This window comes from Heteronotia binoei, chromosome 9 (genome assembly GCF_032191835.1).
Source record: "Heteronotia binoei isolate CCM8104 ecotype False Entrance Well chromosome 9, APGP_CSIRO_Hbin_v1, whole genome shotgun sequence".
Lineage (NCBI taxonomy): Eukaryota > Metazoa > Chordata > Lepidosauria > Squamata > Gekkonidae > Heteronotia > Heteronotia binoei.
Genome location: NC_083231.1, coordinates 9,123,350 through 9,150,474, shown reverse-complemented (window position 1 = coordinate 9,150,474; position 27,125 = coordinate 9,123,350). Strand labels below are relative to the sequence as shown.

The 27,125-nt window shown below is 48.8% G+C and overlaps 1 protein-coding gene across 1 annotated transcript in view; it reads left to right on the top strand.

The window, feature by feature from the left end:
- Positions 1-25,207, top strand: part of ZCCHC4 (zinc finger CCHC-type containing 4) — a 33,090-nt gene extending 7,883 nt beyond the window's left edge. The window contains exons 3-12 of the mRNA XM_060246214.1: positions 3,255-3,530; positions 5,527-5,607; positions 8,089-8,161; positions 11,073-11,223; positions 11,740-11,840; positions 14,164-14,285; positions 16,477-16,552; positions 17,961-18,012; positions 20,235-20,379; positions 25,070-25,207. Of these exons, the coding sequence (XP_060102197.1) occupies positions 3,385-3,530; positions 5,527-5,607; positions 8,089-8,161; positions 11,073-11,223; positions 11,740-11,840; positions 14,164-14,285; positions 16,477-16,552; positions 17,961-18,012; positions 20,235-20,379; positions 25,070-25,154 (1,032 nt within the window). The 5' untranslated portion in view covers positions 3,255-3,384 and the 3' untranslated portion in view covers positions 25,155-25,207. The remainder of the gene's footprint in view (positions 1-3,254; positions 3,531-5,526; positions 5,608-8,088; positions 8,162-11,072; positions 11,224-11,739; positions 11,841-14,163; positions 14,286-16,476; positions 16,553-17,960; positions 18,013-20,234; positions 20,380-25,069) is intronic.
- Positions 25,208-27,125: the final 1,918 nt, after the last annotated feature.

Genomic DNA, 27,125 nt, shown 5'->3' with positions numbered 1-27,125 from the left:
GGGGCTATTTTCCCTGAGCTGAGACAAAAATGTGTGAGCCGGAGGCTAAACAATTGTGAGCTAGCTCACATTAAGTCAGCTTAGAGGGAACGCTGGCAGTGGGGGCTTCGAGAGCCGCACGATATGTGTGAAAGAGCCGCTTGTGGCAGCAAGCCACGGTTTGGCCACCCCAGCTCCAGTCTAATCTCAGTGCCCTCACCTGGACGGGCCTGGCTAGCCCGATCTTGTCAGATCTCAGAAGCGAAGCAGCGCCAGCTCTGATGAGTACTTGGACGGGAGACGGCCAAGGAAGTCTCGGGTTGCTACGTTTCAGTTTCAGTTTATTTCAATTTATATCCCGCCCTTCCCACCGAAGTGGCTCAGGGCAGCTCACAGCATATAAGATCTAACATAAATTTTAGATTTAAAATACATCAAGTTACAGCAGTTAAGACAGTGAAATAATAAAACATGTAAAACAAGCGATCTATCAGAATACTACACTACAACCTTCTATAGAGTTTCCAATGCCAGTTAGTTATAGGCCAGCCGGAAGAGGGCTGTCTTACGGGCCCTGCGGAACTGGCCAAGGTCCCGCAGGTCCCTCACCTCTTCCGGCAGCTGGTTCCACCAGTAAGGAGCCGTTACAGAAAAGGCCCTGTCCCTGGTGGGTTTCAGACGGGCCTCCTTTGGCCCGGGGATAACAAGCAGATTTTGGGAGCCCGATCTCAGTACTCTCTGGGGAACATGTGGGGAGAGACGGTCCCTAAGGTAGGCAGGTCCTAGGCCATATAGGGCTTTAAAGGTAATAACCAGCACCTTGTACCGGACTCGGTACATTATTGGCAGCCAGTGCAGACCCTGGAGCCCCGGCCGAATGTGCTCCCATCTTGGGAGCCCTAATAACAGCCGGGCAGCGGCATTCTGCACTAACTGCAACTTCCGGGTACGTGGAGGCAGGCAAGGGCAGACCACTTCTGAAAACTCCACGGGATTGTCATAAATCAGCTGTGACTTGATGGCCCTTTCCACCACCATCACCAGGGCACCATCTTTTTCTAGCAGGAGCTCCTCTGCATATTAGGCCACACCTCCCTGATGTAGCCAATCCTCCGAGAGCTTAGAGGGCTCTTTGTCCAGGGCCCACCGTAAGTTCCAAGAAGATTGGCTACATCAGGGGGTGTGGCCTAATACGCAGAGGAGCTCCTGCTAGAAAAAGAGCCCTGACGATCACCGATGAATTTTATATATCTGTAGAGCAGCCAACAGCCAGTTGGTGGCTGGAGATCTGGGATTACAAGGCCGGGCCTTTTTTTTTAGGTAGAAAAAGCCCAGCAGGAACTCATTTGCATATTAGGCCACACCTCCTCACAGCACCGTTGTTTCACACAGGGCTTTTTTTGTTGAAAAAGCCCAGCAGGACCGCGTTTGCATATTAAGCCACGCCCCTCTGGCTCACACTGCGTCCCTGTGTGTTCCTGCTAAAAAATCCCCCCGAACTGGTCTCCGGCCAACAGAGATAAGTTCACCTGATGGAAATAGAAGCAACGGAAGGTGGACTCTGGCATTATGCCCCGTTGGAGTTCCTCCCGCCTCCAAACTCCGCCCTCTTCAGGCTCCACCCTCAAAATCTCCAGGCATTTCCCAACCCGGAAATAAGGCAACCTTATTTCTTTATTAAAATAGTTGTACTCTGCCTTTCTTCTTGGCCCCAAACAGATCCCGCATAGGCTTGCTTTGTCATCGTAGCCTAAGGTTTGATGCTCTGTTTCATTTATTGCATGTATTTATTTAAAACATTTAGATCCTTCTCTTCTCCTGAACAACTCCAAGTGGCCTATGTACATTTTCCCTGCATTGTGCAGGGGGTTGGATTAGACGACCCTGGAGGTCCCTTCCGACTCTATGATTCTAGGATTTAAACTCAAATACGGGATTTGGTGAACGGTGGCCCAGAGGAGGGCGCAGGATCCAGCCCACCCAGCAGATCTATCTGCTCCTGACCCCCATCCAAGCCTCAGATTCAGCAGCAGCTCACAGGAGCACAGCTCCTGAACCTTTCCCCCTCTTCCTCCCCACCTACCTTGTCCATGGAATAGGAGGTGCAGCTGCATAACAATCTTTGGATTAGGAGAGCAGGCAGCCACCAGGGGCTGTGCCATGCCCCCAACAGCCCTCTTTAACCCCTGGAGAAGCCCACGCTGCCATTTCTTATGTGATTTGGGGCGGCCTTTTGACCGGGGGGGGGGGGAACGGCCCAGGAGAGCCCCAGGCGAGTGAGGCCTGCTTGGGCTGGCTGGATCTCTAGCCAGCCCAAGTAAGCCTCGCTCGCCCGGGGCTCTCCTTTCTTGCATCAAGTTGCTTTTGGCTAGGGTGGTGGTGGTATATGCTAATGAGTTATGCTAATGAGCTCCACCACCTTTCCCCTACAAAACGACCCCTGCCCTCATCAGATTTTGATGAAGAGGTCACGTACATGAAGCTGTTTTATTTACTGAATCAAACCCTATGAATTAATCACCTGTCATTAACCTGAAATGTCCTATTGTTAACCGCTCAGGATGTGCAAACTGAAAGGCGTAGCTTCCTTTATTGTCTATCTCAGGCGTGTCAAACTCATTTGTTATGAAGGCCGGATCTGACATAAATGAGACCTTGTCGGGCTGGGCCATGTGTATCATAAAATGTAATGCCAAGAAGCAGAGATACAAACTTTAGAAAGGACACAGAGGTGCTTTGTTTCTTTTCTTTTTCTAAAGGTGCTTTCTTTGTATGTCTCCTGTAGGATCCAGGGAACTGGGCAAAGGAAGCTTGGCTCTTTCCCTCCCTCCCCAGGGAACGAGGAAAGGGAGGAGCCTCAGCCAATAGAAGGAAGAGAGGCTTGGCTCAGTTGCTCTGCTGTGCAATTGAGAGAGCCTGGCTAAGCAAGCTCTTGTCCTCCCCCCTTCCTCCCCAAGGGAGGAGCCTCAACCAATGGAGAAAATAGAGGGTTTGCTCTGTAGTTCTTGTGCGATTTAGCAAGCCTGGCAAAGTAAGCTGTGATGCAGAAGGAAGCGAGAGAGAGGGAGAAGGAAGCAGACTTGATTGTGGGCCTGCTAGGAGTGCCGATTGTGGGCCTGATTTGGACCCCGGAGTGCATGTTTGACACCCCCCCTGGTCTATCTCACGTTGGGTCTTCTTCTTTTCTTGCATCCTGTAGCTTTTCCTAGTATTGTTGTCTTTTCCAGTGCATCTGTTATTCTAAGACAGCTGTCTCATTTGCTGTATGATGTAAGGTACAAGGAGTTCGTCATCTTGCCGTTATCGAAAAGGAAGTTCTGTCAGGAATGCCAACAGCTTCTCTTGCCACCTGAGTGGAGCAGACATTCTGGCCACCAAATACTTGGCGATGTCTCCGTTGCCCAGATGAGGAGACCCAGCCAGCTCCTCAGGCCTCTAGAGAACAAGAAGACCAACGCGCAGTATCTGTTTGCTGACCGGAGTGGCCGGTTCCTGCTGGACCTCATTGTCGCGCTCGGGTTCACGAGAGTGCTTTGCGTCGGCACCCCGAGGTCAGTCACGGACTGCCTTCCCTCCCATTGGTCATTCTGGAAAATGGTTGGCGCCCTAGGTCAGCAGTCCCCAACCTTTTTGGCACCAGGGACTGTTTTTGTGGAAGACAATTTTTCCATGGACCGGGGTTGGGGGTTGGAATGGTTTCTGGGTGATACAGTTGTGCACTTTATTTCTATTAGTTTGGTGTGGTGGTTAAGTGTGCGGACTCTTCCCCGGGAGAACTGCGTTTGATTCCCCCACTCCTCCACTTGCACCTGCTGGAATGGCCTTGGGTCAACCATAGCTCTCTTATCTGGGAGAACCGGGTATGATTCCCCACTCCTCCACTTGCAGCTGCTGGAATGGCCTTGGGTCAGCCATAGCTCTCTTATCTGGGAGAACCGGGTTTGATTCCCCACTCCTCCACTTGCACCTGCTGGAATGGCCTTGGGTCAGCCAGAGCTCTCTTATCTGGGAGAACCGGGTTTGATTCCCCACTCCTCCACTTACAGCTGCTGGAATGGCCTTGGGTCAGCCAGAGCTCTCTTATCTGGGAGAACCAGGTTTGATTCCCCACTCCTCCACTTGCAGCTGCTGGAATGGCCTTGGGTCAGCCACAGCTCTCGTAGAGTTCTCCTTGAAAGGGCAACTTCTGGGGAGAGCTCTCAGCTCCACCCACCTCACAGGGTGTCTGTTATGAGGGAGGAAGCTAAAGGAGACTGTAGGCCACTCTGAGATTCAGTGTATAGGACAGGATATAAATCCAATGTAATCTTATTGTTATCACTACATTGTAATATATAATGAAATAATTATACAACTCACGGCCCGGTTGCTAACAGGCCACTGCCCGGGACCGGTCCATGGCCCGGGAGTTTGGGACTCCTGTCCTAGGTGATGCTCACACAATAAAGGCAGTGCCTTATTTTTTAAAATTAAAAATAATACTTTCCATGGGAGGAAGTCCTTTCTATTTGTGGAAATCGTCCCTGGGATACAACCCAACAAGTTTGTGTGTATACCAGGGGTGGCCAAACTTGCGTAACTTAAGAGCTGTGTAGAATAAATGTCAGGTGTTTGGGAGCAGCAAGACATGAACCTCAGATGACTGAGAGCCGCAAGACATGAATGGCAGATGTTTGAGAGCAGGAAGGAAGGAAGGAAGATAGATGGGGGAGAGGTGGAAAGAAAGCAACTTTAACTTTAAATGCCTTCTCCAAGCCAAGTGATTTAAAGAGGCAAATGCCTTCTCCAAACCTGCCAGTGGGTTGGTGGGGGCTTCAAGAGTCACACAGTATGTGTGAAAGAGCCACATGTGGCTCCCAAGCCACAGTTTGGCCACCCCTGGTGTATACTGTTTCAAGATAGGACACTGAGCAGGAGCTTTTCATGTGACTCCCAGCTGTGAAAAGGAAGAAAACTTCCCTTTCCCCCCCCTTGCAAAGAACATTGCATTGCATGGAGAGCCAGTTTGGTGTAGTGTTTAAGTGTGCGATCTCTTATCTGGGAGAACCGGGTTTGATTCCCCACTCCTCCACTTGCACCTGCTGGCATGGCCTTGGGTCAGTCATAGCTCTGGCAGAGGTTGTCCTTGAAAGGGCAGCTGCTGTGAGAGCCCTTTCCAGCCCCACCCACCTCACAGGGTGTTTGTTGTGGGGGAGGAAGGTAAAGGAGATTGTGAGCCTCTCTGCGACTCTTCGGAGTGGAGGGCGGGATGTAAATCCAATATCTTCATCTACCTCACAGGGTGTCTGGTTGTGGGGGGGGGGGGGAAGGTAAAGGAGATCGTGAGCCGCTCTGCGACTCTTCGGAGTGGAGGGCGGGGTATAAATCCAATATCTTCATCTACCTCACAGGGTGTCTGTTGTGGGGGGGAGGAAGATAAAGGAGATTGTGAGCCACTCTGAGACTCTTCGGAGTGGAGGGTGGGATGTAAATCCAATATCTTCTTCTTGTTGTTGTCTAAAGCTCTTGTGTTGTTCATTGAAATGGCTTAATATATTTTTTTTTCAGGCTCCATGAACTGATCAAGTTACGATCATCACAGGAACAGAAGACCCCCATTAGGAGCCTTTTGTTAGATATTGATTTCAGGTAGGCCATTTCTAAGCATTGGATTGCTCTCTTCATTTTAGTGCAACGCTTCTTAACCGCTAATCCACTCAAGCCTCCCTCAAGTACATAAGAATATAAGAGAAGCCATGTTGGATCAGGCCAATGGCCTATCCAGTCCAAGTCACACAGTGGCCAAAAAATCAGGTGCCATCAGGAGATCCACCAGTGGGGCCAGGGCACTAGAAGCCCTCCCAGTGTTCCCCCCACCCCCCAAGCACCAAGAATACAGAGCATAGCTTGCCCCAGATAGAAAGTTCCAACAATACGCTGTGGCTAATAGCCACTGATGGACCTCTGCTCCATACCAACATTATCATTAAATGCCCCAAATTTATTTATATGCTGTCTTTTCCACCAACGGAAGCTTGAGGTGGCTTACAGAAAGCCTGCTCTGTAGGTTAAAAAGATAAAGGTAGTCCCTTGTGCAAGCACCATTTTCCAACTCTGGGGTGACGTTGCTTTCACAGCATTTTCGCAACGGCAGACTTTTTACGGGGTGGTTTGCCATTGCCTTCCCCAGTCATCTACACTTCCCCCCCAGTGAGCTGCGTACTCATTTGACTGACCTCGGAAGGATGGAAGGCTGAGTCAGCTTCGAGCCGGCTACCTGACACAGTTATAACTCATCTATGCAATTTTCCCTCAAAGTAGTATCCTAATGAAATAGACTGCCTACAAAGAATGGCTTTGAATGTGTTCTGGAAGGCAGGGAGTGTAGGCTCTTCAGGAAAGACGTTCCATAACTCTGGGGCCACTAGTGGGCGGAAATCGTGGTGGCCAAAGAGAAAGCTCAAAGGATGGGCTTATAACAAGGGGAAATTAGATGTAAAAACTGTGCTCCTGACAGGACAACTTTAGTTAGGTATATTTATGATGGCTATTCACACAGTACATCTCTTGGCCTGTTCAAGGAAACCCTGGCGCCTGAGGGTCATCAGGCAACTGATAATGCTCTGTGCCCCATTTTTAAGGCTTGAGGAGAATTTCAGAATTTGACTCTTTAATGAATGGTGAGGCATTTAGGTTCTCTCTCCTCCCTTGGCTAATAGAAGCCTCTGGAAGTGGGAAAATGAGGTTGTCTAAAATCTCTGCTGTTGCCCCCAAAAGTTGTGAGTTTCCTGAGGGCGTAGAGGTTGTCCTGAGAGGGAAGTGTCTGGGCTGTATTATGAATCAAGAGATTCAGAGTTTTCTTCTCTGGTCAGAATTCACTTTGTTCCAAAGCTTAGTTATTGTATGACCAATCTGTGAGGGTTCTCTGTGTCAGGTGGATAAGACGATTCCTTCATAAACAGGAGAGGCCAGATATCCTCAAAACATAGTCTCCTGTGCCAAATGGGTGGATGTTTTTAAACCGGGGGGGGGGGGGATTTTTCAGAAGAAATTTGTGGAAGTTGTGAACTGTTGCCCTAACTTGTTTGGTAGCCAGTCAAAAATGTAAGTCATGTATATTACTCTTCTGTCAGTTAAGTCCCAGCTTGGCCCCCAAAATTTTTGAACATTCTGTTGGCTGAGTGAACACCCTTTTTTGAATGTGTGTGAGAGAAGGGAATTTTTTTCTAGGATGAACACCCAGTTTGGTGTAGGGGTTAAGTGTGCGGACTCTTATCTGGGAGAACCGGGTTTGATTCCCCACTCCTCCACTTGCAGCTGCTGGAACGGCCTCGGGTCAGCCATAGCTCTCTTATCTGGGAGAACCAGGGTTTGATTCCCCACTCCTGCACTTGCAGCTGCTGGAATGGCCTTGGGTCAGCCATAGCTCTGTCAGAGGTTGTCCTTGAAAGGGCAGCTGCTGGGAGAGTCCTCTCCAGCCCCACCCACCTCACAGGGTGTCTGTTGTGGGGGAGGGAGATAAAGGAGATTGTGAGCCGCTCTGAGATTCGGAGTGGAGGGCGGGGTATAAATCCAATATCATCATCATGAACATATGAAGCTGCCTTATACTGAATCAGACCCTCGGTCCATCGAAGTCAGTATTGTCTACTCAGACTGGCAGCGGCTCTCCAGGGTCTCAAGCTTTCCATTCACACCTATTTGCCTGGACCCTTTTTAGTTGGAGATGCCGGGGATAGAACCTGGGACCTTCTGCTTACCAAGCAGATGCTCTACCACTGAGCCACTGTTCCTCCCCTAATCATCCTCATCTTCTTCTTCTTCTCACAGGTCCTAGGAGCAGGATTAGCCTGGTTGAGGCAGGTTGAGGGTTGGAAGAGATCCCAGGTGGGCCTGGTAAGCTAATTCGTGAGGAGGATAGTCAGAGACAGCAAGCTGGCTGAAGGAAAAATAGCAGGCAAAAGATTATGATATAGGAATCAAAGAGAAGCAGAGGGTAAAGGGCTGAATAAGACAACACAGCAACTGGAGCCATTTCTTGACTTGAATCTGTGAGCAACATTGACTTCAGCTGATCAGTCAGTTCTTTTACCGGAGGCTTTCCTAGTAATGGAAGTAATGTCTTCACAGGTACTCTCAGTTTTATACGGAGGAGGAATTCTGCCACTACAATATGTTTAACAATTATTTCTTTGGCGGAGAGGTAAGCAGCACCCGTCAAGTTCTGCGACGTGTAGAGTCTTGTGGTGTATTGGCATTTTGATCATATTGTAATGTTGTGGTCTCCAGGTAGTCAAAGGTGAAACCTGGCTGAGGCACATAAGTTAAAGCTAGTTATGACTTCAGAGTGTGGTTTTGAGTTCTCTTTAATAGGTACAAACAGGCTTTCACTGTCTAGTCCCTCGGTTGGATCTTTTTATACACGCAGGGAGTGGCATAGGTTAGGTCTAGGAATCACCAGAAACTCCATGGTAAAAGCCATCACCACTCCAAGGAGTGACGGGATAATTTTTTTTAAGTGGCAAGGCTGGCTGCTTTCCTACAACACCTCTGGATGAAATCATAGAGTTTCCAGGAGTTCTTAGAGTTACTTTATTTGTGATATAAAATTGGGGGGGGGGGTAGTTAGGAATAAACCCAGAAATTCTACCAAGCATGTACTTGGGATCGAAACAGCCCTTTGGCTCCTGGACTGTGAAGCTACCTTCAGATCTCATGCTTAACGACACTTCACCGTAAAGATTAAGAAACTTCCTAGAATGGTGATGTAACGTAACTTCTTGACCCAAAACCAGAAGTGTTATTGTGGTCCTGGTGGCATTGGTTTTCCAAGCCCCACCCCCCAAATTACTCCCAGGGGTTCCTGGCAACTCGATCCACAGTAAAGTCAAAATGTGTATAAAGCCAACATGTTGTCTTGCTCCTCCTTTTCTCTTCTGCTGCAGAGAATAGTGATTAAAAATTAATTCCAGCTATTCTATGAGTGGATGCATGCACTTTGTCTGGAGTTAGTCCCCCCCACACACTCTCCTGCCACCACTGGAGTTCTAAGTCCTTGTTTAGAATCCTCTTTAAGGACATAAGAGCCCTGCTGGATCAGACCAGTGGTCCATCTAGTCCAGCATCCTGTCTCATTCAGTGGCCAACCAGTTCCTCTGGAGGGCCAACAACAGGGCAGAGAGACTGAGGCCTTCAGAAGAACATCAGAAGAGCCCTGCTGGATCAGACCAGTGGTTCACCTAGTCCAGCATCCTGTCTCACACAGTGGTCAACCAGTTCCTCTGATGGCCTACAACGGCAGAAAGGCTGAGGCCTTCATAAGAGCATAAGAAGAGCCCTGCTGGATCAGATTAGTGGTCTATCTAGTCCATCATCTTGTCTCACACAGTGGCCAACTAGTTCCTCTGATGGCCAACAACAGGGCAGAAAGGCTGAGGCCTTCATAAAAACATCAGAAGAGCCTTGCTGGATCAGACCAGTGGTTCACCTAGTCCAGCCTCCTGTCTCACACAGTGGCCAACCAGTTCCTCTGATGGCCTACAACAGGGCAGAAAGGCTGAGGCCTTCATAAGAGCATAAGAAGAGCCCTGCTGAATCAGACCAGTGGTTCACCTAGTCCAGCATCCTGTCTCACACAGTGGCCAACCAGTTCCTCTGGAGGGCCAACAACAGGGCAGAGAGACTGAGGCCTTCAGAAGAACATCAGAAGAGCCCTGCTGGATCAGACCAGTGGTTCACCTAGTCCAGCATCCTGTCTCACACAGTGGCCAACCAGTTCCTCTGGACAGCCAACATCAGAGCACAGAAGCCCAGGCCTTCCCCCAATGTTGCCTTGTAGCCAAGGCTATTTTTCTGGAAAAAGAGGTGCCGGGACTCTCAAGAGGGAAATGGAGAACACACGGATGCCCCTCATGAACATTTAAACATTTTTTGAGAATTTTGTTTCCACAAAAGAGGTTCTGGAACTCTTCTGCAGTGTTCCTCCAGAAAAAAAGCCCGGCTTTTAGCACTGATATGCAGAGGTTGACTGCCTTTGAACATGGAAGCTCCCTTCATTCACTATGACTTGTTGCCAGTGATGGAGTTATCCTCCATGAATTTCTCTGTCTACCCCTGTGGCCATCGCTACATCCTCTGACAACATATTCCACATTTTAATCGCTCTCTGCGTCAAGTCGTATTTCCTTTTGTCTGTCCTGAATTTCTCTTTTGTCTCTCCCGAATTTGCTGCCTGTCAGCTTGACTAGATGCCCTCCGCTTCTAGTATTTTGGGAGAGAGAGAAAAGGTTCTCTTTGTTGTCTCCCCCCCCCCCAGGCATAATTTTATAAAGCTCTCTCCTGTCCAGGGCCGTAGCCGGGATTTTACAAGTTGGGGGGCTTTTTAAAAAGTCAGGGGGCATCGTTTCCCATCCGCTGCAGGGCTTGCCGCTTCTCAGAAGCTTTCTGGGGTCGGGGCAAAAGCTGGAGGCTCTGGATGTGGCCAAATTGAGGCAGCCAATACCAAAAAATCCAATATCTGCACCTTGCGTGCTAGTGGGGTGTGTGTGTGTGTTTCCTTCCACTCCCTCTCTCCCACTCTGGCACTTTGCAGCTAGCAGCTCCATCCATCCCCAGCCCGTTCCGTATGGCTTCCTCTGCCGCCCTCCTCTCTACCTGTCGCTTTCGCTGCCACAATGAACTATGCCCTGCTCAGCTCTCCTGGCTCTGGCTGCCGCTGATGATGCTTCGCCAGCTCAGCCATTGGAAAAAGAAAATGAAAAGAGCAGACTGTGCGCTGGAGGCCCCCTGGATGTTGGGGGGGCCCTGCCAGGGTGTCAGGGGGCGGAGCCCTCACAGCCCCCCCCCCTGTGGCTACAGGCCTGCTCCTGTCCCCTTTTAGCTGTTTCGTGGGGTGGGAACTCACTCTGCTTAATCCACTCACCTGCCTTTGTGCATCCTGGGTAACGGGGGATTGGATTTTAACCACAGTTCTCTGTGTAAGGAAGGGGGGGTGGGAGGAGGCATGTGTGGAAGCCCAGCAGCAAGCCGGCTCATGCACATTTTTAACTGAACTTTGGCTCAGGCTGACATCGGAACACAGTCCAAGTTTGAGACGGACCCTTGATCTTTTGCAGGCTGCCCAGGATCAATGTCAGAAATTCTTGCAGCGAGACGAAGGCCAAGGAGTCATCATGGTGGCTGATCCTCCGTTCGGGGGCTTGGTCGAAGCCCTGGCTTTTACTTTCAGACGGCTGATGGCCACGTGGAAACAAACAGAGTGCCCAGGTGATTGTCGGGGCAGCAGCTGGTAAAGCAGGTTTTTCAGACGATCGTCTGCTTTTAAGCAATGAGCGCAACTCTGTCTTCAGATACTTTACAATACTCCAAACCAGGGGAGGTCAGAGTTGCTCGAGAGCCGCAAGACATGAACAGCAGCTATTTGAGAACTGCAAGGAAGGAAAATAGATGGGGGAGGGGGAGAGAGGTGGACAGAAAACAACTTTAAATGCATTTTCCAAGCCGCTGGCTGGCTTGGCTTGGATAAGGGATTTAAAGGAAGAAATGCCTTCTCCAAGCTGGCCACAGTTTAGCCATTCCTGCTCTAAACAGACTGTTTAACAGTGCTGCAAGCTTTTAACTGCATGGAGTTTCAATTGAAGATTCAGGGGGCGCTGGGGCCAGCATCCATGGTCGAACAGCTTGTGAGGTGCTATGCTGTTAGGTTGTTTGCCGGTTTTTATTATCCATTTGTCCTGACGGTTTTAAAAATCATTTTCTCCTTGTTTGTCTTTTGCTTACTAGATGCTACCCGTAAAGAGTTACCCATATTTTGGATTTTCCCTTACTTTTTTGAATCACGCATCCTTGAATTTTTCCCGAGTTTCAGGATGCTGGATTACCAGGTAAGGGGCAGGACAAAGCGCAGTAGAAGTGTAGTGAACTTGGGTGGGGAGGAAGTACAAGCTTTGTCAAGCTTTGGGAGTCTGTTCTGTGAGTTAAGCAAGCAATAGCATTAATTTTGTTTATGTGTTGATGCTGGTGCTAGTTCTTTTCCTTTATTCAGGGGTGTCAAACATGCGACCCAAGGGCCAGATGGAGGGCTCTTATCGGGCCTGCGAGCAACTCACTGTCATCTGCTTCCTTCTCTCTATTTTATTTCCTTCCGCATCATAGCTTGCTTTGCCAGGCTTGCTCAATCGCACAGGAGCTACAGAGCAAAGCCTCTATTTTTCTCCATTGGCTAACCAGAACATGAAGCACCTTATGTACAAAAGCTCACAATGCCCAGCCGTTTCATGTTTCCCCCCGGGTCTTAGGCTCAAAGCATTAACCGTGAGATTTCTACAGCACAGACATTGTCTCCAGATTTTGATGCAATAATTCAGAGCAAGAGGTGTCAGGTATCAGAGAATGTTAAATAAAATATTGCAAGAGTGTTTATCTTTTAAGCGTCTTTTAATTTTTTAAAAAAAATCTTTGCTTTTGTCTTTGCCCCTTATAAAAGTGTATATCTCCACTACATGACATTACATTTTATAATACACATGCCTGGCCTGACAAGGTCTCATTTATGTCCGATCCGGCCCTCATAACAAATGAGGTCGACACGCCTGCTTTATATCATCCGATGAGTCCAAACCATCCTGTGTATGCGTCTGGGTTTGCTAATGGCAGTTTCTCGTGCTGCAAAGGAAGGTGCCAGGGGAGACAGAGAGTCTTCTTTCCAAGCACGCACACAGCCTTTCTGGAGTAGCAGACTAGGAGATCCCAGGATCTTCACAACAGGAGTTCTGTATGACTCCAGTCTGTTGATTTAAACATGGGATTTGGGCCTCTCTTACCCTGTGAGCGTTTTCGCACTTACCTTAAGCCGGAGCGACGTCCCTCTTCACCGCGCAGCGTCTGCACGGTTTTCGCACTAATTGCTCCGCAGAACCTGGCAGAGCCGCAAAGTCCCGCGGCTTTTGCGTCGCAAATGTAAACCGCCAAAAACCAGTTTACATTTGCGACACAAAAGCCGCAGGACTTTGCGGCTCTTCCAGGTTCTGCGGAGCAATTAGTGCGAAAACCGTGCAGACGCTGCGTGGTGAAGAGGGACGTCGCTCCGGCTTAAGGTAAGTGCGAAAACGCCCTGTGTAAAAGCAGACAAATGTGTACCATAATGTTGCTGTGCAGGGCTTTTTTTGTAGCAGGAACTCCTTCGCATATTAGGCCACCCCCCCCCCCCGATGTAGCCAATCCTCCAAGAGCTTACAGGGCTCTTCTTACAGGGCCTACTGTAAGCTCTTGGAGGATTGGCTGCATCAGGGGTGTGTGGCCTGATATGCGAAGGAGTTCCAGCTACAAAAAAAGCCCTGTTGCTGTGTCCCTCAGAAATATAGATCAGTGTAACAAAAAGCAGGCACGTCTAAAAATAGTGTACGTAGATGGCAAATGCATGTGGTCTCCCAGTAAAATGTGCAAAGCAGAGTTATTTAGGAGGTATTCTTGTAGAACAGATGTGAGGCACAGTGGATCAGCTCAGGAGGTGACTTCTGTCAGGGATAAAGTTTCCGTACATCGATCATTGTGTGCAGCGAGATATTTTTGCTTGCAGTTTGGTGTAGTGGTTAAGTGTGCGGACTCTTATCTGGGAAAGCCGGGTTTGATTCCCCACTCCTCCACTTGCACCTGCTAGCATGGCCTTGGGTCAGCCATAGCTCTGACAGAGGTTGTCCTTGAAAGGGCAGCTGCTGTCAGAGCCCTCTCCAGCCCCACCCACCTCACAGGGTGTCTGTTGTGGGGGAAGAAGGTAAAGGAGATTGTGAGCCGCTCTGAGACTCTTCGGAGTGGAGGGTGGGATATAAATCCAATATCTTCATCTACCTCACAGGGTGTCTGTTGTGGGGGAGGAAGGGAAAGGAGATTGTGAGCCGCTCTGAGACTCTTCAGAGTGGAGGGCGGGATATAAATCCAATATCATCTTCATCCTCGATATCTATTTCCACCCCACCCCCAGTTCTTCAGTCCCAGCACCGCTGCATTATTTTGTTTTACGACAAATCTTTGCTGCTAGAGTCAAATGTTGTTATATTTTACGATTGGCTTGCTGATTGGCTGACTAGATTTCCTCACACTTGTCCCCTGCCTTGAGTCTCTGCGAGAATGCCAGGCTGTACATTAAGAACAGAAGGATGATAACTAATGCTAATATTTTCACCCCTGTGCTGTGCTTTTGTTTTCTAGGTGGACTATGATAACCATGCCCTCTACAAGCATGGGAAGACAGGCCGAAAACAGTCCCCTGTTCGTATTTTTACTAATCTTTCACCTCATCTGATAGTGCTTCCTGTGGAAGAAGGGTATAGGTAAATCTTTTGTTCACCTGTCTGTAATCATAATTGAGTGCTGTGATGTCATGTCGACGCTTGGGCCCCATTCAGACAGCAGTTGCAATCTGTTTTGGTAGCCGGTCACTATGGGTTTTATTTCCCTTTCCACACAAAGCCCACTTGCACCCAGTTAGCAGCTGTTCTTGAGGCAAACTGCTGACTTCCATTTTCACTTCTTCTCTGTGCTTCTGAATTGCTGTCGTGTTCTGTTAAAAATGTCTGCAGCACTTCCAGTAGTGCCACACTTCCCCCCTTGCCGTTTTATCACCACGCGGTCTTTCTCAAACTTCTTTTTTTTAACATTCTGCCGGGTTCTGTGCTACTCTGTCATCAACTCAGCCTCTTTGATTTGAATCAAATAAGGAGTTTATTGAAGAGATGCATGTTCACAGCAAGACATTCCTTGTTAGAACTGACCTCATAGGATAGGGCCAGGTACTTATACACTAGGCATGGCAGTTCATGACATAATCAATCCAAGGTGCAAAAAAAGCAGCAGCAAAGTATTTGAAATATATATGTCCAATTCGCCCCCCCCCCCCCAGTTGTTAAATGTCTTTTCTTTGGAAATGAAACTCCAAACCGTTCTTTCGAGCAGTTCGGACACTCACCTGTTTCCCAAGGTCAAAGAAAAAGGGAGAAAGCGGCTCTCTTACAAATCTGCTGTGTGCTCTGTTCCATTATAAGATTACATGTGTTAAACAATGAGCAGAGCAAAGCAAAATCATATCTGGTCAGCAAGATGCATTATAAAAGGCAAAATCATTCTATATGTAGCCAGAATCAAAGATCAACATTGGAGATAAGATCATATGAATATTGAATATATATGAATATAACATTGGACATAAGATCACATGAATATATGGAGCTGCCTTCTACTGAATCAGACCCTGGGTCCATCAAAGTCAGTCTTGTCTACTCATTCTGACAGCCGCTCTCCAGGGTCTCAAGCTGAGGTTTTTCATACCTATTTGCCTGGACCCTTTTTTTGGAGATGTCGGGGATTGAACCTGGGACCTTCTGCTTCCCAAGCAGATGCTCTACCACTGAGCCACCGTCCCTCCCCTTTAGCGGCTCTCCAGGGTCTCAGGGGAAGGTTTTCCACGCCTATTTGGCTGGACCCTTTTTAGTTGGAGATGCCGGGGATTGAACCTGGGACCTTCTGCTTACCAAGCAGATGCTCTTCCACTGAGCCACCATCACTCCTCTTTAGCGGCTCTCCAGGGTCTCAGGGGAAGGTCTTTCACGCCTATTTGCCTGGACCCTTTTTAGTTGGAGATGCCGGGGATTGAACCTGGGACCTTCTGCTTACCAAGCAGATGCTCTTCCACTGAGCCACCATCACTCCTCTTTAGCGGCTCTCCAGGGTCTCAGGGGAAGGTCTTTCACGCCTATTTGCCTGGACCCTTTTTAGTTGCAGATGCCGGGGATTGAACCTGGGACCTTCTGCTTACCAAGCAGATGCTCTACCACTGAGCCACCGTCCTTCCCTCCTTCTCATTGGCAAGAAACCCTTTCTTGACACATTCTAAGTTGAGCGCTATAGGGCTAGGCCAATGTTGCACTTCAGCAGCACCATTCCTTAGTACGCGGGCGGTGGTGGGCCAGAGGGGGCTAGTGGCCATGATGGCTGCCGTGGCGGCTGAGGGCGGGGGGAGAGGAAGGCAAACTAAACGCTTCCCTGGGGCACCGGGGGGAACCCAATTTGCTGCCCCCTGCCTCCCGATGCCCTAGGCAACTGCCTAGTTTGCCTAGTGGGTGAGCCGGCCCTGGCTATGGGGGTTAACTCAGTTTGTAAGAGTATCTAGTGCAGGGGTCCCCAACCTGGTGCATTTTCTGGCGCCTACCAGGTGTTTCCAGGAAGCGGGTGAGGCCAGGTAAGGCTTTTGCCCAGCAAGGTGACTGATTATTGGAGATTTGATTGGCTGGCTGCATTTTTTTTAAATATTGCTGTGGCACTGGCAACCATTTTGTGGCCAGTTTTGTGGCCAGCTCCACCTCCTGCAGCAGCCATTCTGTGGCAGCCATTTTGCCGCTGCAGCCACCGTGCCCTGTCAGAATTCCAAAGGTGCCCATAGGCTCAAGAAGATTGGGGACTCCGGGTCTGGTGACGAATCTCTTGGATCTACCTGATTATCTCAACGACTTTCTCCCTCTCGGCCAGGTTTTGCTGCATTTGTCAGCGATATGTGAGCTCAGAGAACCAACACTGTGAAACATGCAATTCATGTACATCCAAGGTGAGTGGATCTTGAAAAGAGGTTGAGCACAAATAACTGTCCGCAGGGGTGTCAAACATGCGGCCCGAGGGCCGGATCAGGCACCTGGAGGGCTCTTACTAGGCTCATGAGCCTGTCGTCTGCTTCCTTTTCTCTCTTTTGCTTCTTTCTGCATCACAGCTTACTTTGCCAGACTTGCTCAATTGTACAGGAGCTACGGAGCAAAGCCTCTATTTTCTCCATTGGCTGACCAGCGCATGGAGCAATTTATGTGCAAAAGCTCACAATGCCCAGCCATATCATTCTTTCCCCTGGGTCTTAGGCTCAAAGCATTAACCATGAGATTTCTACAGCACAGGCATTGTCTCCGGATTTTGATGCAATAGTTCAGAGCAAGAGGTATCAGGAATCAGAGACCGTTAAATAAACCAAATATTGCAAAGAATGCTTATCTTTTAAGCATCTTTTAAGTTTTTTAAAAAAAATCTTTGTGTTTGTCTTTGTTCTTTATAAAGTTTATATATCCGCTACCTGGCATTACATTTTCTGACACACAGGGCCCATCCGAACAATATCTCATTTATGTCCGATCCGGCCCTCATAAATGAGTTTGACACCCCTGCTCTACTGTATGTGAGTCACTTCAAGACGGGGTGAGTGAAAGGCAGCTCCCCGGTGGGAAGTGTAGGCTGCAGTCCTGAGCACATTCTGGAACTTGTTTCTGAGCAAGTAATGAACAGGATTGGTGGTAAACTTTCCCTTGTTTCTTGGCCCAGTGTAGAGGGTTGTTGGTGAGTCAGTTTGATTGTAATGGTTAAGTGTAGGGACTCTTATCTGGGAGAACCAGGCTTGATTCCCCACTCCTCCACTTGCATCTCTTGGAATGGCCTTGGGTAAGCCAGAGCTCTTGTAGGAGTTGTCCTTGAAAGGGCGGCTGCTGTAAAAGCACTCTCAGCCCCACCTACCTCACAGGGTGTCTGTTGTGGGGGGAGAAGATAAAAGAGATTGTAAGCCGCTCTGAGACTCTGATTCAGAGAGACAAGCGGGGGTATAAATCTATGGTCTTCTTCTTTTTCCTTCAAGCCTTCACTCTGGCCATGTATCTGAGGGACTGCCTGTGGGTGAATATAGTGAAAACTAGATCACCAGTAGGATTGCCAGCTGTGGGTTGGGAAATACCTGGAGATTGGGGGGAGGGAAGAATGGGGCGAGCAGGGTTTGGGGAGGGACGTGACCTCAACAGGCTTCAAAGCCATAGAATCCTCCCTCCAACGCTGCCACTTCCTCCAGGGGAACTGGTCTCTGCAGTCTGGAGACCAATTGTTATTCTGGGAAATCTCCAGGTGCCACCTGGAGGCTGGCAACCCTGAGCAACATCTCCAATAATCCTGTTGCTTAAAATGTGTGCCTGACTTCTTCTTTTGAATAGGATGGGAGGCGATGGAGGCATTGTTTCCTTTGCAAGACATGTGTAAAACCTTGTAAGTATTTTCTTCTGCATTCTGCTCGATTAAGCAGCCGAGACCGCTCTTCCGTGTTGCAGGTTGGGAAGTACTTGGGGGGCGGAGCCTGAGGAGGGCGGGGTTTGGGGAGGGGAGGGGCTTCAGTAGAGTGGAATGACAAAGAGGCCATTTTTCCCAGGGGAAAGGATCTCTGTTGCCTGAAGAACAGTTATAATTATCTGGGATCACCAGCACCACCTGGAGATTATGGAAAATGCCACTTACTGAGAAATATGGCTGTTAGCCACAGCATAATGTTGGAACTCTCTGTCTGGGGCAAGTGTTGCTCTGTATTCTTGGTGCTTGGGAGGGGCCACAGTGGGAGGGCTTCTGGTGTCCTGGCCCCGCTGATGGACCTCCTGATGGCACCTGGGTTTTTTGGCCACTGTGTGACACAGAGTGTTGGACTGGATGGGCCATTGGCCTGATCCAACATGGCTTCTCTGAAGTTCTTATGGAGCAGAGGTCCATCAGTGGCTCTTAGCCACAGGGTATAGATGGAGCTCTCTGTCTAGGGCAAGTGGTACTCTGTCTTCTTGGTGCTTGGGAGGGGCAACAGTGGGAGGGCTTCTAGTGTCCTGGCCCCACTGATGGACCTCCTGATTGCGCTTGGGTTTTTTGGCCATTATGATGCAGAGTGTTGGACTGGATGGGCCATTGGCCTGATCCAACATGGCTTCTCTTAAGTTCTTATGGAGCAGAGGTCCATCAGTGGCTATTAGCCACAGCTTATTGTTGGAACTCTCTGTCTGGGGCAGTGATGCTCTGTCTTCTTGGTGCTTGGGAGGGGCCACAGTGGTAGGGCTTCTGGTGTCCTGGCCCCACTGATAGACCTCCTGATAGCACATGGGTTTTTGGCCACTGTGTGACACAGAGTGTTGGACTGGATGGGCCATTGGCCTGATCCAACATGGCTTCTCTGAAGTTCTTACGGAGCAGAGGTCCATCAGTGACTCTTAGCCACAGAGTATAGATGGAACTCTCTGACTAGGGCAATTGATACTCTGTCTTCTTGGTGCTTGGGAGGGGCCACAGTGGGAGGGCTTTTGGTGTCCTGGCCCCACTGATGGACCTCCTGATGGCACCTGGGTTTTTTGGCCACTATGATGCAGAGCGTTGGACTGGATGGGCCATTGGCCTGATCCAACATGGCTTCTCTTATGTTCTTAAATATGAATCTCATATATATTAATGCTCCGGGCTTCTCTGTGACCAAAATTTCAACTCAACATCCAACAATTCATAAATACATTTTTAAACGAACTCAGGCTCAAATGCCCATAGAAATGTATACAGTCCAAACTCCAAATTAGAAAGTGGTGGTAATAGAAAGTGTTCGTAGTGCTCACATGTCCGTTCTTCTTATGGGTAAAGAATTGTTCATGCCTCCATCAATGTTCCCTCTAAGCTGCGGAGTCTTGTGAGCAAAAATTTTACTTTGTGAGCTACTGGCAATAAAGTTGTGAGCTGCTGGCATTAAAGTTGTGAGCTACGGCGTAAATTATTGTGCTCTGGGGCCATCCTTCCTGAGCTAAGACAAAAATGTGTGAGCTGGAGGCTAAAAATCTGTGAGCGAGCTCACGCTAACTCACCTTAGATGGAACGCTGGCTTCCATGCCTCCTCCTTTCTGCTTTCAAGTTTGGAGTCCAGAAGTGGAAATTGCATCTCTCTGGCAGTTGTCAAACATATCTGAGTAACGCTAAAAATCTGAGTTACTGCCAGGGCTATTTTTTTTGAGCAGGAACACACAGGAACGCAGTCCCGGCTGGCTTGGCAGTAGGGGGCGTGGCCTAATATGCAAATGAACTTCTGCTGGGCTTTTCCTACAAAAAAGCCCTTTGTGAAACTATAGTGACATCAGGGGTGTGTGGCCTAATGTGCAAATGAGATCCTGCTGGTTTTTTTCTACCAAAAAAGCCCTGGTACTGCCATTAATTCAGTGCCTAATTAAATATACAGTGATCTTGTGGCTTATTTTAAATCAATATTTTAAATTATGTATTCATTAGCTACCTGTTTGCTCATGCATCTCTGTTACTGTTGTATTGTTTTGTCTCAAAGCCTGTGTGCTACAGAGGAATGAACGAGAGAGCTTTCAAATGTGTTTTTAAGTAGCTCCCCCCCATGTTCGGAGTTCTCTTTGAGGTATTTTTCTTCATTATTGCCTTCTTCAGCATGCCTCCAATCTTTTCTTTTGTAGCTTGGGTTCACTGTCATGTTTGTGATCGCTGTGCACTTCCAAGTCATTCTTGTAAGAACGTGGACACCGGATGTTTCGTTTGTGGAGCAGCAGATCACAAGCGCACCGTCTGTCCTAATCTGCACGCAGCTACGAGAGTTTGCCGGTAGGTCGGTCATGTGGATGCGTTCATTCGCTTAAACAGAACGGATGCTTCTTCATGCAAAACAGAGACACTTTGTACTTCTTTCAGATATGTTTGTAATACTATTTTATTATCCCATAGAGTCCTTAATCTGGTTTCCATACTGGGGGTGGGTGTGATGGTGTTTCCCCACTCCTGAAGTAAAAAGTGCACATTATTACTTGTATATACTGTAACAATGGGCTTTTCCACATTTTGATTTTCATCTTTGTAAATTTCTGTTTCTTTGGAGGAGGGGGGAGTTTCTATTCTATGTGTGTTTTATTCTCGCTCATTTACATATTAGGCCACATACCCCTGATGTAGCCAATCCTCTGAGAGCTTACAGTAGGACGTGTACTTAGAGCCCTGTAAGCTCCAGGAGGATTGGCTACATCAGGGGTGTGTGGCCTAATATGCAAAGGAGCTCCTGCTCCCGCTTGCGGTCAGTTCAATATCAGACAGGTTTATGTCCAGCATAAAACCCTGCAGTTTACGTCTGTAGGGAAATAAGCTGGTCATAGACCTCTGTATCATATCAACCGCTAGAGGGAGCAAAACACACGTGCAACAAGAAAAAAAGAACCTCAAAGAAACAGGAACTCCGAAGCGAGGGAAATCAGAATGCAGAAAAGCCCGCCATCTCAGACAACGAGTATTTTATTTTTGTTGGAGTTAAAGGAGAAAAACTCTGCAGTTTATGACTAATAGATGAATGCATCATTATTAGTGGCCAATGACATGTCCAGCAAGGATTCATATCCTTATTGTCCTGCCATTTCTGCTGTTGGTTGAGTAACCGTGACGTGCAATTCATCAAAAGGCTTCTTTGCTGCACCTTAAAGACTAACAAGTTTATTCACAGTGTTAGGCAGGGCTTCTTTTAGTAGCAGGAACTCCTTTGCTTGTTAGGCCACACCCCCCTGATGTAGCCAATCCTCCAAGAGCTTACAGGGCTCTTCGTACGGGGCCTACTGTAAGCTTCGGGAGGATTGGCTGCAGCAGGGGTGTGTGGCCTTATATGCAGAGGAGTTCCTGCCCTGGAGCCCATGTCATCAAATGAATGCGATGAAGTAGGGCTGTAGGCCACAGTGATAATAGCCTGTGGATTTGAATGGAGTTAGACTGGTGTAACACAGCACACAATTGCATTGTAAAGCTGTTAGTCTTTAAGGAGCTCGTTTGTGTGTCGCTGTAAGAATCTAACATGGCAGCCCTTTGGGAATAAATTGCAGTTTCTTGAAGCATGCACATTGTAAGTCTGAGATCCACTCCACAGAAATCACATACCTCCTTTTTTGCACTGGGCACATGACACGAGATTGCTTCAAGCTGGAAAGGCAGACAGGTTCCACTCATCCCTGCTGAACAGAAAAGAGAAGATGGAAACTTCCCCAGTTGCAAAACTTGCCTCATGACATATACTCATTACACTTTCACCAAGTATAGCTATATATCCACAGTTTCTTTTAGAATAGTGTATCAGAAAAATGTTTTCGTATTGCATACTCAAATAAGGGACATTGGCTTTTTATCTCATTACAGGTACTAATCCACTATTTTAATGCATTTTTTTAAAAAAGGTAAACTAGAATGATGTTTTTATGTGTGTGTTACATGTTTAAATTAAGCCTCTGAGAATCTTATGCCCTGCTTTTAACCTAGAGCAGACTCTCATTTATTGCAGGATACTTAATGGGCAGCAATCTGCTATTCTGGCGTTTATTACCGTTTTTGTTTTTTTAGCCCAGTGGACACAGGCTGGCGGTTGCTAGGCCCTGGCTTGTGACTCTTTTAATCTGCTAAGGGACATTTTCATGATTTTGCATCACTGCCCACTTTCTCTCTCTTTAGGACTGCTTGCCATTCCATCCTACTTTCTGATGGAGTGTGCTTAGAGCACATGAAAGCTTCCATTCTGAATAAAACTTTGTTGGTCTTAAAGGTGCGACTGGACTCTGCTTTGTTCTACTGCTTCAGACCAACACAGCTGCCCACCTGGATCTGTTTGCCTGGGGCAGTGATGCTCTGTATTCTTGGTGGGGTTTTTTTTTTTGGGAGGGGGAACAGTGGGAGGCCTTCTAGTGTCCTGGCCCCACTGATGGACCTCCTGACGGCACTTGGGTTTGGTGCCCAGAATGTTGGACTGGAGGGCCCATTGGCCCGATCCAACATGGCTTCTCTTATGTTCTTATGTCTGGTGCACTGATGCTCTGTATTCTTGGTGTTTGGAGGAGGGGACAGTGGGAAGGCTTCTAGTGCCCTGGCCCCACTGGTGGACCTCCTGATAGCACCTGTTTTTTTTGTCACTGTGTGATACAGACTGGATGGGCCATTGACCTGATCCAACATGGCTTCTCTTATGTTCTTATGTGACACAGTGTTGGACTGGATGGGCCATTGGCCTGATCCAACATGGCTTCTCTTATGTGACACAGAGTGTTGGACTGGATGGGTCATTGGCCTGATCCAACATGGCTTCTCTTATGTTCTTATGTCTGGGGCAGTGATGCTCTGTATTCTTGGTGGGGGTTTTTTTTTTGGGAGGGGGAACAGTGGGAGGCCTTCTAGTGTCCTGGCCCCACCGATGGACCTCCTGACGGCACTTGGGTTTGGTGCCCAGAATGTTGGACTGGAGGGCCCATTGGCCCGATCCAACATGGCTTCTCTTATGTTCTTATGTCTGGTGCACTGATGCTCTGTATTCTTGGTGTTTGGGGGAGGGGACAGTGGGAAATCTTCTAGTGTCCTGGCTCCACTGGTGGACCTCCTGATGGCACTTGGGTTTTTTGGCCACTGTGTGACACAGAGTGTTGGACTGAATGGGCCATTGGCCTGATCCAACATGGCTTCTCTTATGTTCTTATGTGTGACCCAGAGTGTTGGACTGGAGGGGCCATTGGCCTGATCCAACATGGTTTCTCTCATGTTCTTATGCCTGGGGCAGTGATGCTCTGTATTCTTGGTGTTGAGGGGGGGGGGGGGGGTCAGTGGGAAGTCTTCTAGTGTCCTGCCCCCACTGGTGGACCTCCTGATGGCACTTGAGATTTTTGGCCACTGTGTGACACAGTGTTGGACTGGATGGGCCATTGGCCTGATCCAACATGGCTTCTCTTATGTTCTTAAGAGCAGTGCACTAGGAGGGTCCCTTGTGGGCCAATTAGGGAGAAAGAGATCACTCAGCAAGGAAGCCACTGCAACCCCAGAGAGGAACTCACCAGTGGGATGGAAGCCTGTGTTAGCAAAAGAACCTCAAGGGCTAACCCAGCCTCTGGAGCAGGGGAAAGCAGATGAACAGCCAGGCAATCGGGCAGCCCAAGGCAGGTGAGAAGAGGAGGCAGTCTCAACCAAGGCCGGCCCTGCCACTGGGCAAACTAGGCAATCGCGTAGGGTGCCTGCCTTCTGGGGGGCATCAAATTGGGTGCCCCCATATGACTTAGTGATGTTATCAGTGCGGGGGGGGGGGTGCCAGCAGTTAGCCTCGCCTAGGGTACCAGGGTATAGTCTAGGGCCGGCTGTGGTCTCAACCCGTGGGTGGAACTCGCAGATCGAGGCCAGGGAGAGGCAGCCAAGCAGGCTGAAGGAGGCGCTCTGTAACCTTGGCTGGCCTAATTTAAAGACTGCAACCACTGCCTCTATCTGGTCAGGCCTGTAGCTAAGCAGGGGCCCCGACAGGTTTTGGAGGGGAGTCGCTCACCCCCATCCCAGGGCTACCCCCTCCTGTGTGATTTAAATCAGGGGTCCCCAACCACCGGTCCGTGGACTGGTACCCGCCCGGAACCCGGGTCTGCGGAAGCGGCAGCTGCTGCAACCTTAGCCTACCCCTCACTTACAGACCCCCCTCCAATCAGCCGATCAGTGCGGACCTTGAAATGGGAGAGGGAGGCAGATTGGCTTTCTGCTGCCTGGCCACCTAGCGGGGAGGAGACAGAAACAGCCCCGGTCTCCCCCCCCCATTTAAAGACCCCCATGGGGGGAAGGGATGGGGCTTGGGGGGCAGCAAAAACCCTGGCGCTGCCCCCCCCCCCACCGGTCCCTGGAAAAATGGTCTTCCAGGAAACCAGTCCCTGGTGCCAAAAAGGTTGGGAGCTGCTGATTTTAATGGCATAGGAGGGGCTTGCAGGTACAGCCGCTGCCCCTCCCATGCCATTCAAAGGGACCGCCAATCAGCTGGAGGGCGAGGGATGGCCCCCAGCCTCTTCAGCATTCTGCACTCACCCCCATGGGCCCCTCCCCAGTGGCCCCGCTGTGGCCCCCTCCCTCTGTGACCCCTAGCTCCGGGACTGCATCTGGTTATTGTAGCCAAGGACAAAAAGTGAGGATAAACACCCACTCCCATCTCCACCTCCCGTTTTTACAGCCCTCACTGCTCCCAAGCAGATGCTGGTACTGCGATTCTGCCCTTGAAAAAAGGAGGAGTCCAGTTTCACCTTTAAGACCAGCCAAGTTTTATTCAGAACGTAAGCTTTCATGTGCTCCCTAAGCACATTTCATCAGACGAGGGGATCAGGATCTACCCTTGGAAGCGCTTTTATGGATCGCCCTTTCAGTTTCTGCAAAGCGTTCTCCTCCTGCTTCTGGAGCCATTCGCCGTTGAATACGTTTTGATGTTTTTCTAAAGTTTGCACATTAGCAAGTGCGGTGGTTGAGCAAAGTGCTTCTTGTTTTGCAGCAGTGGCCAGAAGTTGAATCGGAAGAAGAACAAGCTCAAAGGAAACCTGATGAGAAATGGAAAGAAAGCTAAGGCTGCAAAATAAAGAAAGAAGAAATCAAAAAAAGCTTCTCAAATAAAATGGGTTTTTTGGGAGAGTACTGGTCGTTGTATTTACCCGAGGCCTCTGGTCTTCTTCACATATAGATTCCGAATCCAACTGAGGTGAGCCTGTCTTTTGCAGCACAGAATGGACATGTCACCAGATTTAGGGTCAGCGAAAGAGAGCAGCTGGACTTCTTGCGAAGGGCTGAACATGTGTGAAGCAATGGTGGATGCTGTCTGTTATTCCACATAGGACAGGTTTGCTGTTAAGAAGCAAAGCGCTGTAACTGAATAAAACTTTTCATCTCTTTGGAGGATTTTGATTTGGGGGAGATTTTGAAAAAGGGCATCCCCATAGCAGGGTGAAATGCATTGCAGAGCAAGCCGGAAAGGCAATAGGTTGGGTGCAAAGAAGAGCAAGAAGGATAAATCTATACCATCCCAGCCAAAATCTGATTTTTAGCATGAACTGCATGGGTACCATCAAGACAGGGCAAAGAAGGCAGAAAATGGGTGGGAAAGACAGGTTAAGAGAGAGGAATATCTCCTGTAAGCATGCCCATTAGATGATTTCCATCCATTTTGCAATTAGAAGGATATTGGATTTATATCCCGCCCTCCACTCTGAGTCTCAGAGTGGCTCACAGTCTTCTTTCCCTTCCTCCCCCACAACAGACACCCTGTGAGGTAGATGAAGATATTGGATTTATATCCCGCCCTCCACTCCGAAGAGTCTCAGAGCGACTCACAATCTCCTTTCCCTTCCTCCCCCACCACAGACACCCTGTGAGGTAGATGAAGATATTGGATTTATATCCCGCCCTCCACTCCGAAGAGTCTCAGAGCGGCTCACAATCTCCTTTACCTCCCCCTCCCCCACAACAGACACCCTGTGAGGTGGGTGGGGCTGCGAGAGCGCTCACAGCAGCTGCCCTTTCAAGGACAACCTCTGCAAGAGCTATGGCTGACCCAAGAGATGTCACCCCCATCTTGAAAAAGGGTTCCAGAGGAGATCCGGGAAATTACAGGCCAGTCAGTCTGACTTCAATATCCGGAAAGTTGGTAGAAAGCATTCTCAAGGACAGAATGAGTAGGCACATTGATGAACACGGGTTATCGAGGAAGACTCAGCATGGGTTCTGTAAGGGAAGATCTCGCCTCACTAACCTGTTACATTTCTTTGAGGGGGTGAACAAACATGTGGACAAAGGAGACCCGATAGATGTTGTTTACCTTGACTTCCAGAAAGCTTTTGATAAAGTTCCTCATCAAAGGCTCCTTAGAAAGCTTGAGACATGGAGTAAAAGGACAGGTCCTCTTGTGGATCAAAAACTGGCTGAGTAATAGGAAGCAGAGAGTGAGTATAAATGGGCAGTCTTCGCAGTGGAGGACCGTAAGCAGTGGGGTGCCGCAGGGCTCAGTACTGGGTCCCATGCTCTTTAACTTGTTCATAAATGATTTAGAGTTGGGAGTGAGCAGTGAAGTGGCCAAGTTTGCGGATGACACTAAATTGTTCAGGGTGGTGAGAACCAGAGAGGATTGTGAGGAACTCCAAAGGGATCTGTTGAGGCTGGGTGAGTGGGCGTCAATGTGGCAGATGCGGTTCAATGTGGCCAAGTGAAAGTAATGCACATTGGGGCCAAGAATCCCAGCCACAAATACAAGTTGATGGGGTGTGAACTGGCAGAGACTGACCAAGAGAGAGATCTTGGGGTCGTGGTAGATAACTCACTGAAAATGTCAAGACAGTGTGCGTTTGCAATAAAAAAGGCCAACGCCATGCTGGGAATTATTAGGAAGGGAACTGAAAACAAATCAGCCAGTATCATAATGCCCCTGTATAAATCGATGGTGCGGTCTCATTTGGAGTACTGTGTGCAGTTCTGGTCGCCGCACCTCAAAAAGGATATTATATCATTGGAGAAAGTCCAGAAAAGGGCAACTAGAATGATTAAAGGGTTGGAACACTTTC